The 17081-nt window shown below is 48.6% G+C and overlaps 1 protein-coding gene across 1 annotated transcript; it reads right to left on the bottom strand.

Moving 5' to 3' along the window:
• PSP-II (porcine seminal protein II) lies at positions 1413-8876 on the bottom strand. Its single transcript, NM_213836.1, is given in 6 exon segments — positions 1413-1670; positions 2366-2553; positions 5015-5040; positions 5043-5149; positions 6172-6201; positions 8826-8876. Coding segments are annotated over 6 exon segments (411 nt in total). The 5' UTR covers positions 8872-8876; the 3' UTR covers positions 1413-1656.

The following is a 17081-nucleotide window of genomic DNA, read 5'->3' as shown; positions in this document are numbered from 1 at the left end:
TGGAATCTTTCCTAGAATCTACATCTTCAGAAAAAAAAAAAACAACCCACCTGCAGAGAACTCACTTGAGGAAAGGTGATCCCAGCGTGACTTTCTGCCTTGGCCTCATCAGGATGGTCCAGACATTGGAACTGTTGCTCCTGAGGGAGGTGATGCCCCCCTGCCCCAAGTCTCTGAAGAGACCCCCAGACCCCCGTCTCTCCAAAGAGAACACAATGACGGGAGGCAGGTCAGGGTCTCCTCGGTGTTGTGGGGGTGTGTCATTCAGGCGAACACAATGCTTTTCATCCTCCCAACCCCCCCTGTCTCTAATAAAATGCAACCCCATCAAAAAGTCTGCAAACAATAAATGCTGGAGAGGGTGCAGAGAAAAGGGAACCCCATTACACTCTTGGTGGGAATGTAAACTGGTGCAACCACAGTGAAAATCAGTATGGCGATTCCTCAGAAGACTAAAAATAGAATTACCATTTGATCCAGCAATCCCACTCCTAGGGATTTATCCAGAGAAAACCATGACTTGAAAAGATACATGCACTCCAGTGTTCATTGCAGCACTGTATACAATAGCCAAGGCATGGAACAATCTAAATGTCCATCAACAGAGGAGTGGATAAAGAAGATGTGGTACATATACACAATGGAATATTACTCAGCCATTAACAGGAACGAAATAATGGCATTTGCAGTAACAGGGATGGATCTAGAAATTAACATGCTAAGTGAAGTTAGTCAGACAGTGAGACACCAACGTCATACGCTGTCACTTACATGTATAATCGAAAAAAAGGACACGACGAACTTTGCAGAACAGACGTTGACTCACGGACTTTGAAAAACTTATAGGTTGGGGGGATGGGCTGCGGGTTTGGGAGGAAATGCTATGAAATTGGGTTGTGATGATCATTGTGCAACTATAAATGAGATAAAATTCACTGCGTTAAAAAAACGCAACCCGGAGAAACTGATGATTCCACAAATAACATGGGCTTTGTGTTTTACTCTTTTCAGAACCTCTAATGTGACCATAATGTGATATAATTTGTAATTGGCTCATGGGAATCAGAGGAAACTGAACACATCTCAGCAGATATGCTTTATCGTCCACCACACGGCCAGAAGCTTTAGCGGAAAGATGGGCCAACATCTCTGGTGTGTGTGTGTGTGTGTGTGTGTGTGTGTGTGTGTGTGTGTGTGTGTAGAGGTTTTCCTTGGGCAGGTGAGGGAAAGAGTAAATAGGCAGCATCTCTGCCCCAAGAGGGGCCTCAAATAAGTGAGACGCCCTCTGACTCTGGAGACCTTCGGAGGGGTTTCAACCACTCTCACTGATGCCTGAGCCTCCAACACTGTGAAATGAGGATTTTCAAAGTAAGCAAGTAAGTAAATAAATAAAACAACAAAAAACACAGGCTCAGATAAAGAGGCTTTATTCAAAATGATTACAGCAATATGAAATGATCTGGCAAGAATCAGAAGCTCAGGAAGAAGAAAATTTCCTTTGCATAGAAGAGACAGGATGCTGCAGGAAAAGCAGGATGGGAGAGCAGGTGTGATCAGACAGGTGACCTGGAGATGTCTCTCCTCGTGGTCAGTTGATTCCAGAAGAGTCTTTAAGGAAGGTTGTTTTCACTTGCTTGTCCACTCTTAGGCAGGAGGCTAATATTCGGATCCTGTGGTGAGGAGAGCAGCTTAACTAGAGTTAAGTCCCTTTAACAAGCATTTTCTTCCACTTTATAAGTGGGGAAAGGTTCAGCTAACATTAATAATATAAAAGAAATAATTTTGAGGGACTGTGTCTGCTTTGGCCCAGGTAATATACAGAGACACACAAACACACAAATACATATGCATGTATACACATGTATGTAGATTTGTGTGCATAAATATCTATATAACAAACTTCACATACACTTCCTATATATATATATATATGGTATATATACACATTCTGCTACATCTGTATATATCTGCTGTATATCCACATAGCTACAAAATATATACATTTTGTATACTAGACTCTGTGTTTTGCAACACTAAATAATTACATAAAGAATGTCTAAGATTTTATAATAAGATCAAAAAAAGGAAATTTTATATTTGGCAGGAATAGGGGACATAAGATGGAAAAGAAAAATTGTAAAAGTATTTTCCTAGCGTGTCTTCCCCACTCCAAGATCTGGGAAGCAGAGATGCTGGGGTAGAACTGGTGTCTGTTTCTGCCGAGGCTCACGGGTCACATGGACGTCCCCACCCAGGGACGATCAACCTTATTTCACATCATATAGGCAGCCGCACACCCAGCTCCCACACAGCCATGCAGGGACAGGGGAGGGGGCCACAAAAGGGGCCCTCCAATTCTACCTACCTGGTGAACTACCATAGAAATATATTAGAAATGGAGACGAGGAGTTGCCAGAAATTCTGTTGTACTTGATAGTCATCGTATTGGACGTAGACAAAAAGACAATCGCTGCACCTGCACACAGCTTTCCATAGCTAGGGCCCGACAGCAAGCCATCAAAGACTTCCACGTACTCCTTCCCGCAGGCGAGGCTGGTGGGCAGAGGGAAAGGCAGCATCAGCGTTTGGGTTCCTGGTCCCTCCTGCAGGCAGCTGCCCCCTCCTGGGACTCGACACAGTCACACCCCTCTGCTCAGCAGACCTTCCAGGCCTGGTGCCTCCAGAGAAGGAGAGTCAGCCTTTGGAAGAGGGGACAGTCGCCCAGGACCCTCCCGCCTCCCCCTGAGGACTTGCCTCCACCTGGGCTTGCAGGGGACTCCCACATTCCCTGGGCAGCCCCACTTATGGCTCAGGGAAGCCCACGCAGGACACTGGGATCGAGAGTCACTGTCCCTCAGGCCACTTGAGTGTCACAACACAGCCCACCCCGTGGAGTGTTTCCTTGGGCAACAGCCACTGTGTCAGGTGGGGCCTCAGACATGACATGTGACACCACTGCTGGTTCCCCCCTGCATCCTGGGTACATGGGGACCAGCCCCCCAGCTTGGCCTCCAGGACCAGCAGAGGCGAGAGGGGCGTCCACCTCCACGTCCTTGGGCCAAGTGCACGTGGATTGTCACCCTCCTGCTCAGGCCTCCCGTCTCTCTCTCCTGCCCCTCAGACCTGACCCCAGCCTGTCATCCTCACTTAGCCACCAGCGTGTCCCCCACACAGGAGGGGCCTGGGCCTCTCTGGGCTAAAGCAGGACACGGCAGGGACGTCTCACCAGGTCACACTCTTGGCAGACTTTGTGCCACTTTGCTCTGGGACAGACTGATTCCTTCCTTGGAGCCAAGGATGGTCAGATCCAAAATCAGTCTTTGCAAAAGTCAAGGCACCAAAAAAAGAGGGGCAAATTTTCAGAATAACCCATCGCTTTGCCCCTTCTAGAAATGGTGATGCAGGAAATGCCTGACCCCCTCCCCCTGATGTGGTCTGGGGAGACGGTGTCAGCCCTGCTGTGAGGCAGCATCTCTAGTTGTCCTCATGCTGCCGAGCAGCCCCTGAGCCTGGTGGGGGTCCTGCCCTGTGGAAGGTCTGGAGGGGAAGGGTCTCAGTCACAAGATAAGATCACTCATCAGAGCCACTGCTGTGAGCTGTGTGTCACTCGGTCTGCCATTGATGGAAATGTGGCTCCCGCGTTAAAATCTGTGAAGACTAATCTGCTATAGAAATGCTGGAGGAGTTCCTGTCATGGCTCAGTGGTCAACGAATCCGACTAGGAACCATGAGGTTGCAGGTTTGATCCCTGGCCTTGCTCAGTGGGTTAAGGATCTGGCGATGCCGTGAGCTGTGGTGTGGGTTGCAGACACAGCTTGGATCTGGTGTTGCTGTGGCTGTGGCTACAGCTCCAATTCGACCCCTAGCCTGGGAACCTCCATATGCTGTGGGAGTGGCCCTAGAAAAGGCAAAAAGACAAAAAAAAAAAAAAAAAAAGGAAGGAAGGAAGGAAGGAAGAAAGAAAGAAAGAAAGAAATGCTGGAACTATTGCTATCATGGAAAGTCCTTCTGTGGCCGTATCATTTCATTCACTCTTTTTTTCAATCCCTGGCCTGGGAACTCCCGTGTGTGCACGTGGAGCCAAAAAAATTAATATATACATACATACGTTAATTAATTATGGCAATATGGTATTGCCATATGGACTTTGCGATCTGGATTCACATGTATGTATGTGTACATATGTATCATTCACTCTTTCAACCACTTACTGTTCTTTCTGTCATTCATTCACTCATTAGTTAGAAAAATCGACCCCATTCTGGGAGAGTCAGAGACATGGGCAGGAGAGTATGCTGTGAATTCCACCCAGAGTTTGGCATGGGGTCATGAATGGGGACAAATCAGAGAGATCTGTCCTGTGGACAGAGTCAGAAACGGGGTATCAAGGAATTCCCACTGTGGCTCAGGGGTGACAAACCCCACTAGTATCCATGAGGACACAGGTTCGATCCCTGGCCTCGCTCAGTGTGTTAAGGAACAGGGGTTGCTGTGAGCTGTGGTGTAGGTCACAGATGCGGCTCAGACCCCATGGTGCTGTCACCTGGGAACTTCCACATGCTGCAAGTATGGCCTCAAAAAAGACCAACCAAAACATTAGAAGAAATGGGGTATCAGGTGTGATGGAAATATTTATCCTTGAGTGAAATCCTGAAATAGGAAATGAGGCCCTGAGCAGCTGGCAGGTGAGTCTGGAAGAGGTGGGGGATGATTCCAGGCCGAGGGGACCGTGGGAGCAAAGGCTCGGAGCTGCCCCACAGGGTGCTGGATCCTCAGCTCAGTGTGATGGCTCAGCTCAGGGGGTGGGTACAGAAGGAAAGGGTGATCCAGCGGTTTCATGAAAGGACGTGAAGGTCCATTTAAGAGGCGGGGGGCCATTGAAAGTTAGCAGGAGTCAGGATGTGTTTGGAGGTGTGTACTGGAAGCTTCAGAGGTGAACTGGAGATGGTGAAAAGGGACCCCTTCCCACAAAACTACAACCTCAGCCAAGAGAACTCACGTCCTGAGCACTCACTTGAGATACGGTATTGCCATTCGGACTTCTGATCAGGTTTCATCAGGATGGTCCAGGTGCACAGATTCTTCTGCCTGTCAGTGTTGGAGATGCTTCCCGATGTGTCCTTGATGACGCGCCCACATTCATCAGGGCCTAAGACAGCAGAAGGCGTCAGGTGCGAGAAGCAGCACCAGGCGCATGAGAGACGGAGCTATCCGTGGGCCCTGCACCGTGAGTAATCTTGCTAAGTTCCCTATTTGCTCCATCACAACCCAGCAGCCATGGTCCAGGCGTGAGGAAGCACCAAAAGGCGGTTTGTATGATTTACTCTTTCAGAGATTTTAAAGGGACTCATACTCATCACTACAATTTATTTGCACAAGTGAAAAAAAGTAACACCTCTTCACCAAATCAATATCTATCATCAACAGTGTCTCCAATGGGAGGTGAGCCCATGGAGACAGAGCCCTCAGCCTGGCCCCCTGCAGGGCATCCTCCTGCAGCCTGAGAAAGAGCAGGAAGCGAGTCTCCTGCCTCAAAGGACCCTGACCTCTCAGAGCCGGAGCCCCACTCACTGTGGGGACCTGCACGGAGGGGCTGCAGCGCCTGCTCAGCGATGCCCCAGCTCACATCTGGGAGTGAGGAGACAGAGGGCACTGCCCCAGGCCTGGGGTCCCTGTGGAGCTCAGGCGCTGAGGGGCTCAGCCAGGCCTGGACCTGGGACACCAGGTGCACCCCCACTCTGCCTCCTCCTGCCCCGACAGGAGACGCCCCCGCCCTCTGCCCCGACCCCTCACCATGACCCCTGTCCTCTCCCTCGAGGTCCCATTTCTGACCCTGAATGTGGTGCCGCCCCTCGGCCTCCTGAGTCCAGCCACTTGGGGGGCTCCCTCCCCCGTGACGCCTGCGCTGCGGAGACCAGGCTCCTTCTCCTTTCCCTCTGAGCTGCTGCTGGCTCGGGAGGGGGGCAGGTCGGGGTCTTCAGAGGCCTGGGGAGGTGGGCTTAGGGATGGTTAAGACCGAAGCAGACTGCTAGGTGGGGAAAACCACGGTCTTTTGGCCAAACGGGTTCCTGGTACATTGGATTCCCTTGTGGAGCAGCCGTGTGTGTTCCAGCTCCGAGCACATCTCTGTGTGAGGAGGGGACGTGGGGACGTAGCATTGTCAGCACTTACCATTGATCCGTGCAGTTGAAACCAGTGTGGCTGAAAGACACCAAAACAGAAAAACACCATGACAGCGGGCAGTTACAGACAAGTCAGATCAGAGAATGCAAAATGCACACCGCTGTGCAGAGGAGCTGAGCGCCAGGGATGGGGCTGAGCAGGAGGAGCCGTCACTGTCCTCATCCCGGGGACCGGCCTGGTCTCACAGGGGAAGGGTGGGCAGGGGGTCTTCCAAGACTCGCTCGTTCAGCTTGACGTCCTTGTTTCTCCAGTTCTTCCCAGTTTAAGGCTACCTTCCCTCTTGGAGCCAGAGTTGGAAAAGTCAGTGTTCTGGAAGGGACTGACTCATCCGCTTAGTCTAGGAACTTCTGGTCCCAGCACCAAAGGACCCTTTTCCCTAGAAACCTCAGACCTGGTCAAACCGTGAGTGTGGGTCAACACACTATGACCCAAATATTTCTTGTACATTCTCTAATAAGACCAGTGATGAATCTGAAGTTGGAGAAAACACATTGAAAAAAATTTTGAACTGATAAGAAATGAACCATCCTAATTTACAGAAGTTTTACTCTCTCAGGGACCTGGGTTAGGCGCTAAGGTCCAGGACTGTGAGCTCAATCACGCAGCCTCTAAGGGCTGACCTGCCCTGTGGCTTGTGTCCATGACATGACAAATGGGCACAGCCGAGCTCCGAGGCAGGTGGCCCTGGGACCTGTGGGCATGAGAGCTGGATGGCTCTACGTGAGTTTCCTCTTCCACAGCTTCAATCCCTTTATGTATAAAAGGGAAATAACACCACTAGCGAGAACAGTAGCAGCAAATGTTTCTTCGGGTTCTGGAGGATAATCCACACACCCAGGGCTCAGTGCCCAGCCCCGGGAGGCTCTCCACCACATTTGCCCGCCACTGGCAACTTTTCTTTTTTTTAGGCCTGCACCCATGGCATATGGGATTTACTGGGCTAGGGGATGAGTTGGAGCTGCAGCTGCCAGCCTATGCCACAGCCACAGTGACTTGAACCCACAACCTCATGGATGCTAGTCTGGTTCCTAACCTGCTGTGACACAACGGGAACTCCCACTGTCAATTTTTAAGATATTCTGTTTATTTCACAAACTAGATGATATTTCTTTCCTCAGTAAATAGAAATCCACAAATGCTCTGGAAACTATTTGACCACAAATGTCAACCACGACACTGGGAAACCATCTCCAGCTGCCCTTCCTGGACCCTGAGGTGGTGTCAGATTGGGGGGGTTGGGGGTGCCCACAAAAGAAACCACCCACACTGTCATATCCTCCATGTCCTCCAGCAGATCTAAATCAAGGTTCACCTGAAAGCGGGCTTCAAGTTCAAACCCTAAAACCTCGCCATTGCTTCAAGTGACATTTCTGGACCAGTGCCTCATCTGCAATGAACTCCTCGTGTCTAAATTTTAGGTCCAGGCCAGAAACACAGAGAACATGTTTCCCTTGAGAAGTTCAGGACATGTCCCCCCAAAATGTAGCACCTTTGCATAGTGATGATTTGAACTGAAGGTGCTTGAGGAATAGCAGGTGCAGGAAGGACTCTGATGGACCCACTGCTCCCTACAAGCTGCCCACAGACTTGCCCAGGAGAACGGCCCACCCTGTACCAGGGGGAGAGGCAGGTCCTCAGCCCACGAGCCTGGAATGGAGGCCGACAGGGACCTGAGCTCACACACTGACAGCCCGAACCTGCCCTTCCCCTCGGCCGCCCACGACTCCTGTCACCACCCACAGTCCTCTGCCTGAGGGGGGAGGACAGGGACAGGGAGGAGGAGGAGAGCCTGGGGAGGGGGCAGCCCCTGAGCTGAGTGCAAAGGGCAAAGGTGAGCGGGGGAGGGGGAGGAGGGAGGAGAGTGAGGACAGATGAGAAGAGGCGCCTGAGCAGAAAAGGGGGCAGAGGATGAGGGGGACAACTGCACAGAGAGCAGCAGGGAGCCGCAGACAGACGCTTCCCTGAAGAATGGGCACCCGTGCCCCTCCCAGCATCCACAATCAGAGCGGGTCTCCCTGGGGGGGTCCAGGCGGTCCCAGCGCCCAGCCCCCTGCAGGGGAGGGACTGTCCCTGTCAGCACAGCCTCAGCCCCTGCTGGGAGCTGCTGCTTCCCACTCCTCATTCCTCAGCATGTCTTGCTGCCAAGTCTCATCCTTGGGCAGAGGCAGAGCATGTCCACCTGTGGGGGGCTTCTCCAGGGCCCCGCTTCCCCCTCGGATGCCCCTGGCCCTCAGGTCAAGCCAGGGACCCCCTCCAGCACCCACACAGTCACCCCGCTGAGAACACCCCAAAGCCCAAGCCCCTCTGCTTCACTTCCTCATCCAGGTCTGGGCTGAGCCCTGGCTGCCCCCCAGGGCATCTTGGGACTTGTGCTAAGGCAGGAGGGAGGGGGCAGGGAGGGCAGGGAGCCCAGGGGAACCCAAGGACAGGGGGCCCAGAAAGGGTTTCCAAACCCAGGGTCATGGCCAGGCCGTTGGCCCCCTCCTCCCCACTCAGCATGAGGCAGGTGTCTTGTTGGAAGGGTGTGCCTTGCAGACTGTCACCCCCAGAGCTTCTGGGTCTGCACCAAGCACCCTGCACAGACCCCCTGAGCTGCAGAGGAAGCAGAGAGGGGCCAGGAGCAAGGGCGGGGCCCGCCTCACCTGTACTGAGCAGCAAGGCCCAGGGGATGGCGCTGCCCAGCTTCATCTCAGCAGCCTGGCCCTAGCCTCAGCAGTGAGCCTGGCCCTGGAGGCTGGGGCTATATAGCCCAGCCGCTGCAACCTGATCTCCTCCCTCCCCCTGGGGCCCAGGCCAGCAGGGCTGCAGGGGCTGAGGTGCTGGGGGCCTTGGCTTGCTCAGAGGGAGGGGTGCCTGCTCGTCACCCTGGCCTTTCTAGGACCTTCTCTTTTTTTTTTCTCTCTCTTTTTTTTCCAGCTGCACCTGCGGCTCATGGAAGTTCCCAGGCTAGGGGTTTAATCAGAGCTACAGCTGCCAGCCTACGGCACAGCCATGGCAACACCGGATCTGAGCCACATCAATAACCTACCCCACAGCTTGTTGCAACACCAGATCCTTAACTCACTGAGCGAGGCCAGGGATCGAACCCTCATCCTTACAGACACTATGTTGGGTTCTTAACCCTCCCGAGCCGTGATATGAATTCCAGTTTCTTCTTTTCCTTTCTGCATTCCCTGGTCCTTGATGAAGGGTGACAGAATAATCACCGATGACGTGGAACTCCTGATGGGGAGCCCTCCTGCCTGGGGTTAGGCTACTTTCATCTCCATGAACGTGTATGAGTCTCACAACCCCTTCCAGGAAAGTGGAACGGAGAGCGGGAGACCAAGGAATGTGCCCAGAGTCACAGGGTGACAGTGTAGGAAGCAGGACGAGGTCTGAGCTCCTGGCTGCCTGGTGTCTCTGAGATCCATCCTGTGTCACTCAGGACAAAGTCACATAAAGAGCCCCCAGTCTGCTCCATGCGTGGGTCAGCAGTGGCAGGGCAGTGGCAGCGCACACCCCTGTGTGTGGGTGTGTCCACAAGGATGCCAGGTGTGTACTTGTCTCTATATATTGTATATTCTGATTCCAAGACCATGGGATTCAGTCCAAGGGCAGTGTCCTTGTTATAATAACTCAGCAGAAGGCCCCGTAGAAGACATATGTGCATTTTCTCAACTGGTTCCAAAGAGTATCCATATGGCTCAGATTTCTAGTAGGTGTTTACCCAGGTAAATAAAAATGTACATCCACACGGGAAGTTGTGCATAAATATTCACAGCAGCAGTACTCATAAGATCCAAACACTTTAAAAACACACATTTCCAACCACTGATGAATGGATAATTAAAACAAAGTCTGTCCATGCAATGGAAATCATTCGGCCATAAAAAGAAATGGCAGCCCAACTACCTACCAGGAACTGCCTACCAAGCAGAGGCCCCAAAACATATTCATACCCATTTTCCTGAAATTAAGGAATTCTATATTTTACTGAATTTACAAATTTCCTTACTGATAAATATGTAAGCTCTAATACCTAACTTTTAAAATGTGTATTTTCCCAGTTGCCAGGGGTCTTGCCTCTTTTTGTTTTTAGTCCAGATGAAGCTCTTTTTGAAATTCATGTTCGAGCATATTTTGGTTGATTTTCTATTACACTTACGTCACTCACCTTTCTCTAAGGCACAGGGGAGGACTTTCTGTCCTCTCCCTCCCACTTCTCTCTTACAGGGGCCCTCAGGTCCCCAGGGTAGAGCAGCCTCTCACCTCCTGCAGAACCAGGGAGGCCGCCCTCAGCCACCTGCTCCCTCAGGCCTCCTGCCTGATGACCGCAGGGGAGGCCGCTTGGGAGGTGTCCTCCTTCTCAAGGTCAATTCCACTTCGGCCCTTGAGCCCCCTGATTATTGCTACAATAAAATCAATAATGCCACCCCATTCTCCTCCATCCAGACTCCCTTTCCTGACCTTCCCAGATGCCCCTCACACTCCCTGCCCTCAGAACACCCCCTGCCCTGGTCTGGGGAGAGGACACGGGAGCTCCCCGTGGACGTAAATGCCCGGATGGAGCAGAGGCGGGGACCACGGGGGGAGGCAGCTCCTCATCTCACCCCCCCAGCCCAAGGAGCCTGCCTTCAGCTCCAGTGTGTCAGGCCCGCTGTCCCCCCAGCAGCGTCCAGGTGGGGAAGCGGGGGCTGCCTGGGGAGAAACCGAAAGGACAGTCCCTTTTCCAGGGGCCACTCGGGAATCAACGTCTGAGGGTCCTGAAGTCACCACACCCTCCTGAGGAAATGTCTGGGTTAACAGCAGCTTTAGAGCATTTGTGTCCCTCAGATCTTTGTCCCCAAGTGTCCCAGCTGGTTTCTGAGGGCCCCAAACCAGCCTGGTCCCTTCCAGAGCCCCTCCTCTGTGGCGCCCCCTGCAGGGCTCTCCTCTCCTTCTCCGTGACAGCTGGGGGGGGCCCCGTCCTGGCCCCCAGGCCCCCCAGCGCCCTCCACCCCATCACAACCTGCCAGCTGCCCTCTGTCTAGACCGCCCGTGGACAGCATCCTCTGCCTCCAGCCCAGGCTTGGGGCTCAGGGAAGAGGCGCAGGGTCTGTGGGGCAGTTGGGAGCTGCCCCCCAGCCAGGACCCTCCTCGTTGCCAGAGACCCGCCATTTTCCCAGGCGCTCCTCCCCCTGCGTGTCCCCTGGGCCTTGGAGACGCTGAGCCCAGACCCAGCTCTGGGAAGGGGCCTCCGTGGTGGTGGAGGGGTGGTTGCCGCAGGAGGCTCCTGTCCTGGTGGGTGACACTGTAGGAATGGGCGTGTCCCCCCCATGGGCTGGGAAGGGACAGGGGAGGTGTGGCTGCAGGGGAGGGGGAGTGCTGTGCCCCCAGGTCCCCCACCTGATGGGAAGCCCCCCAGGGAGGCGGATCCAGAAGCAGGCGGGGCTGCCAGTGCAGAGTCCCTGGGCGATGCCACCCCAAAACCCCCCTTCCCGCCCCAGGAATCCTCCCTGTGCTCCTGGTTTAAGGTGTTTGTGGGGGTTTGAGTGACTGCAGCACAAACATCCCCCCTTCCAGGGCCAGGAATCCCAGGACAGAAAGTGCTTCTAAGTTGCTAAAGAACAAGAAGAGTCTATTTTGTGTTCCAGCTCCACAAGCTGAGGGGACCTGCTACAGCTTTGCTTTTCTGTGGAGAAAGGGCTAAATGGCCAAAGCCTCCAATACCAGTGTTTACGACTGGTGATAGCCATTCGGTCCTGCTCTTGACATCAACGGATCGCTTCTGAAATCTCAACAGGAAAGATGTTTTGCTGGAGTATTTTTAATAGTTGAGTTTATGACATTAAACTTGTTTCCTCCCATGACCAGTGTCAAAGAGTTTGTTTACATCATCAACAGCAATTCAGTCGGGTTCAATCGAATCTTTTTTGTATCCTTTGAGATGTTAATATGAATTTCAGTGCTTATTCTATCAATCTGAGAAATTGCTTTAATAGATTTTCTGATTTTTGATTTATCTTTTCATCCTTAGTATAAATTCTTACTTTTTAAGAATATTTTTATACTACCAAATTCTGTTACAAAGTTCTGTCCTATTCTATTTTTTTTTTAATTTTTTCTTTTTAGGGCATAATGCATTTCCCAGGGCTAGGGGTCAAATCAGAGTTGCACCTGCCAGCCTACATCACAGCCACAGCAGTACTGGATCTGAGCCTCATCTGTGACCTACACTGTAGCTTGTGGCAACTCTCGATCCTTAACCCACTGAGCAAGGCCAGGGATCAAACCCACATCCTCATGGATATTAATCAAGTTCTTAACGCACCGAGCCACATTGGGAACTTCCTACTCTATCTGATCTTATTGTACATCTATATTCATAAACTAGATTGCCAAACATTTCTTTCCTGTACTGTTCTTGCCCAGTACTCATATCAGATTTTACTTATAGCAGATTATTCTAAATTTGTAAAATGAGTTGGGTGGCCTTTTTCCTTCTACTAAGATATTTTGAATAAGATAACAATGATTGAAGGCAGTGGTATTTCCTTGTAAAATTGTCTGGAACTATGGTCTTTTGGACCAGAAAACTTTTTTTTTTTTTTCATTCTCTGGATCCGTGTCAGGGCATCTGTCAGCCTATTTTAATTTTAAGATCACTGTATTACCTTTTTTTCCTCTCCAGTTTTATCATAATAAAATTGGCATGCAGGACTGTTTTTATTTAAGGGGTACAGCAGAATGATTTTCCCTACATACATCATGAAATGACTCTCACAATAAGTTTGGTGAATACCCCTCAACTCATATAGATAACTAAATTAAAGACATAGGAACAATTTTTTTAAACTTATATTTATTTTAAAACTGGGAGTTTGAACCTTTGGACTTCCTTCATCCAATTCACCCTCCCCACACCCACTGCCTTTGGTAAACTTTAATCTGATTTATTTTTCAATGCGTTTGTTTGCGAGGCATAGCTAATGTATGATAAATGTAAGTTTCAGGTGTACAGCATAGCGATTCACAATTTTAAAGGGTGTATTTCATATGGAGTTATTATAAAATGTTGAGTATAGCCCCACGTTGTACTATATATCCTTGTAGCTTATGTATTTATGCATAACAGTTTCCACCCCCTAATCCATTACCCTTATCATGCTCTTTCCCCCTTTTCTCACCTCACTGGTAACCACTATTTTATTCTCTATCTCTGAGTCTGTTTCTTTCTTATTATGTACATTGGTTACTTTTATTCTTTTTTTTTTTTTTTTTTTTGTCTTTTGTTGTTGTTGTTATTGTTGTTGTTGTTGCTATTTCTTGGGCCACTCCCGCGGCATTATTGTTGTTGCTATTTCTTGGGCCGCTCCCGCGGCATATGGAGGTTCCCAGGCTAGGGGTTGAATCGGAGCTGTAGCCACCGGCCTACGCCAGAGCCACAGCAACGCGGGATCCGAGCCGCGTCTGCAACCTACACCACAGCTCACGGCAACGCCGGATCGTTAACCCACTGAGCAAGGGCAGGGACCGAACCCGCAACCTCATGGTTCCTAGTCGGATTCGTTAACCACTGCGCCACGACGGGAACTCCGGTTACTTTTATTCTTGATTCTGCATTTAGAGATATCATAAACTATCTGTCTTTTTCTGTCTGACTTATTTCACTTAGCAGAATAATCTACAAGTCCATTTGTGTTGCTGCAAGTGACAAAAGTTCATTCTTTTTTATGACTGAGTAGTATTCCATTCATAGCTTCTTTAGCTACTCACCCGTTGAGGGACACTTAGTTTGCTTCCATATCTTGGCAATTATAAATAATGCTTCAATGAACATTGTACTGAATGTATCTTTGCCTTTAGTTTTTTGTAGGTTTAGGCAGAGTGATATACATACCCAGGAGTGGAATTGTTGAATTATTTAGTAGTTCTCTTTTTAGTTTCTTGAGAAATAGTTATACTGTTCCCCATAATGGCTGCCCCAATTTACATTCCCACCAACTGTATACGAGGATTTCCTTTTTTCTATATTCTTGTCAGCATTTGTTATTTGTTGTCTTTTTGCTGATAGTCATTCTGACAGGTGTGATGTGACATCTCTTGGGGGTTTTATTTGCATTTCTCCAATGATTAATGATGTTGAGCATCTTTTCCTTTGCCTGGTGGCAATCTGTGTGTCTTTGAAAAAATATCTATTCAGGTCTTCTGCCCACTTTTAAATCAGGTGGTTTGTTTTTTGATACGGAGTTGAATAAGTTGTTTATATATTTTAATTTTTCATTATTTTTGTCTTTTTAGGGCCACATCCATGGCTTATGGAAGCTCCCAGGCTATGGATCGAATCAGAGCTATAGCTGCTGGCCTAGCTTCTGCATGCTATAGGTGCAGCCAAAAAACAAACAAACAAAAACCCCAAATTAATATACAGAAATATGTTGCACTCATATACACTAACAACAAACTATCAGGGAAATTAAGAAAACAATCCTATTCACAATCATATTGAAAAGAATAAAATACCTAAGAATAAACCTCAAGTGGTAAAAGTCCTGTACTCAGAAAACGATGAGGCACTAATGAAAGAAACTGAAGACAACACAAATAGGTGGAAAAATATACCATGTTCATGGATTGGAAGCTCCTGAGCCAGGGATCAAACCCACAACACAGCAGCAACCCAAGTCATAGCAGTGACAATGCCAGATCCTTCACCAGCTGAGCCACCAGGGAACTCCTGTACATTAATTTTGTACCCTGAAACTTTACTAAATTCATTGATGAGTTCTAGTGTTACTTGGATGGAGTCTTTAGATTTTCTATGCACACTATGATGTCATCTAGAAAGAATGACAGTTTTACTTTTTCCCTTCCAATTTCGTTTCCTTTTTTTTTTTTTTTTTTTTTTTTTTTTTTGTCTTTTTGCCATTTCTTAGGCTGCTCCCGTGGCATATGGAGTTTCCCAGGCTAGGGGTTGAATTGGAGCTGTAGCTGCTGGCCTACACCAGAGCCACAGCAATGCGGGATCCGAGTTGAGTCTGTAATCCACACTACAGCTCATGGCAATGCCAGATCCTTAACCCACTGAGCAAGGTCAGGGATCGAACCCGCAACCTCATGGTTCCTAGTCAGATTTGTTAACCACTGTGTCATAATGGGAACTCCAATTTGGTTTCCTTTTATGTATGTTTCTTGTCTGATTGGTGTGGCTAGGAATTCTAATACTACATTGAATAAAAGTGGTGACAGTGGGCATCCTTGCCTTGTTTCTGATCTTAGAGGAAACACTTTCTGCTTTCCACCCTTGAGTATGATGGGCTTCTCACATATGACCTTTATTATGTTGGGGTATGTTCCCTTTATACCCACTTTGTTGAGATTTATATTTCTTTATAAAACAGGAATTATGGTTATTAATTCCATTTTTTAGGCAAACAATAAATACTTGTTGGATCAAAGAATTAATGAATAGATAAAACATTTTTAAAGAAGTCTGTCTCATTACCCTTGTTTTAATGAGACTTTAAAAGAATATTTTCAGCTGCACAGTAAACTTGAGAGAGAGGTGCAAAGATTTTTCACATGCCCCATGCCTCACAAATGAACAGCCCCCTGTATTATCATCATCACTCACCAGAATGGAAAAAGTGTTACAATTGCTGAATCAAAATTGAAACATCATAATCATCTGAAGTCCATAGTTTAAAAAGGGTTCATTCTTGATATTGAACAACTAAGGGTTTGGACAAAAGTATAATGATATATACCCATCATTATAATATTATATTTTACAGAATATTTTCATGGGACGAAAAATCCTCCATGCTCCACATACTCATCACTACCCCTCCACTGATGAACACTACTGATTGTTTTAGCAACTACTCTTATTTTTTTTTTTTTTTTTTAGGGCTGAACCCACAGCATATGGAAGCTCCCAGGCTAGGGGTTGAATTAGAGCTACAGCTGCCAACCTACAACACAGACACAGCAACACAGGATCTGAGCTGTCTGTTCCTTATACCATAGCTCACAGCAACGCCAGATCCTTAACCTACTGAGCGAGGCCAGGGATGGAACCCTCATCCTCATGGATCCTAGTTGGGTTTGTTAACAGCTGTCTTAATGTCTTCAGTTTTAGTTTTTTCAGAATATCGAATACTTGAATCCATAGATGTGCTTTCAAAGGGAAGTGAAAATGGAATTTGGATTGTGTTTAGGTGCTTGTGCTGGATGGCAGAGGATGAAGTAGAAGAGATCAAGATAGACTCTTTCCTAGAATCTACACCGTAAGCAAAGAAAACCCACCTCCTGAGAACTCGTTTGAGAAAACAAAATCCCATTATGACTCTCTGAGTTGTTCTCATCAGGATAGTTCAGACACTTGTAATGTTGTTCTACAGGGAGTTGGTGGCCCTGCCCAAAAGTTTGCGAAGAGACCCTCAAACCTTCAGATCTCCAAAGGAAATAAGAGGGCATACAGTTGAGGGTATCTTCAGCTTTGGGGGTTGTGCTATTCAGAAGGATGCTATGTACGAATGTCATGTACTGCATGAGTCTGATGACCCCACAAATAATGTGGGCTTTACTTTTATTCTTTTCATAACTTTTAAGGAGACCCCAGTGTAGTAAAATCTACTGTTGGCTAGTGGGAATCAGAGGAAATTTAACACATCATCACCTAATGTCTTTTATCATCCGCCACATGGCCAGAAAGTTTAGCAGAAAGCCAGGATAGCATCCCCTTTCTGTGTGGGTAGAAGTTTTTCTTGTGAAGGCGAGAAAAATAGGCAAGCCTCAAACAAATGAGAATCCCTCTTATTTTAAAGACCTTCAGAATGGGTTCCAACCACTCTTACTGATGCCTGAGGATCCAACTTGTCCAATTTAAACTAAAAAAACAAAAACAAAAACACAACCAACAAACAAACTCAGGC

The sequence above is a fragment of the Sus scrofa genome, chromosome 14 (assembly GCF_000003025.6).
Source record: "Sus scrofa isolate TJ Tabasco breed Duroc chromosome 14, Sscrofa11.1, whole genome shotgun sequence".
NCBI classification, from domain to species: domain Eukaryota; kingdom Metazoa; phylum Chordata; class Mammalia; order Artiodactyla; family Suidae; genus Sus; species Sus scrofa.
Note: the sequence above shows the minus strand (reverse complement) of the source record. Positions and strands in the feature narration are given on the sequence as shown.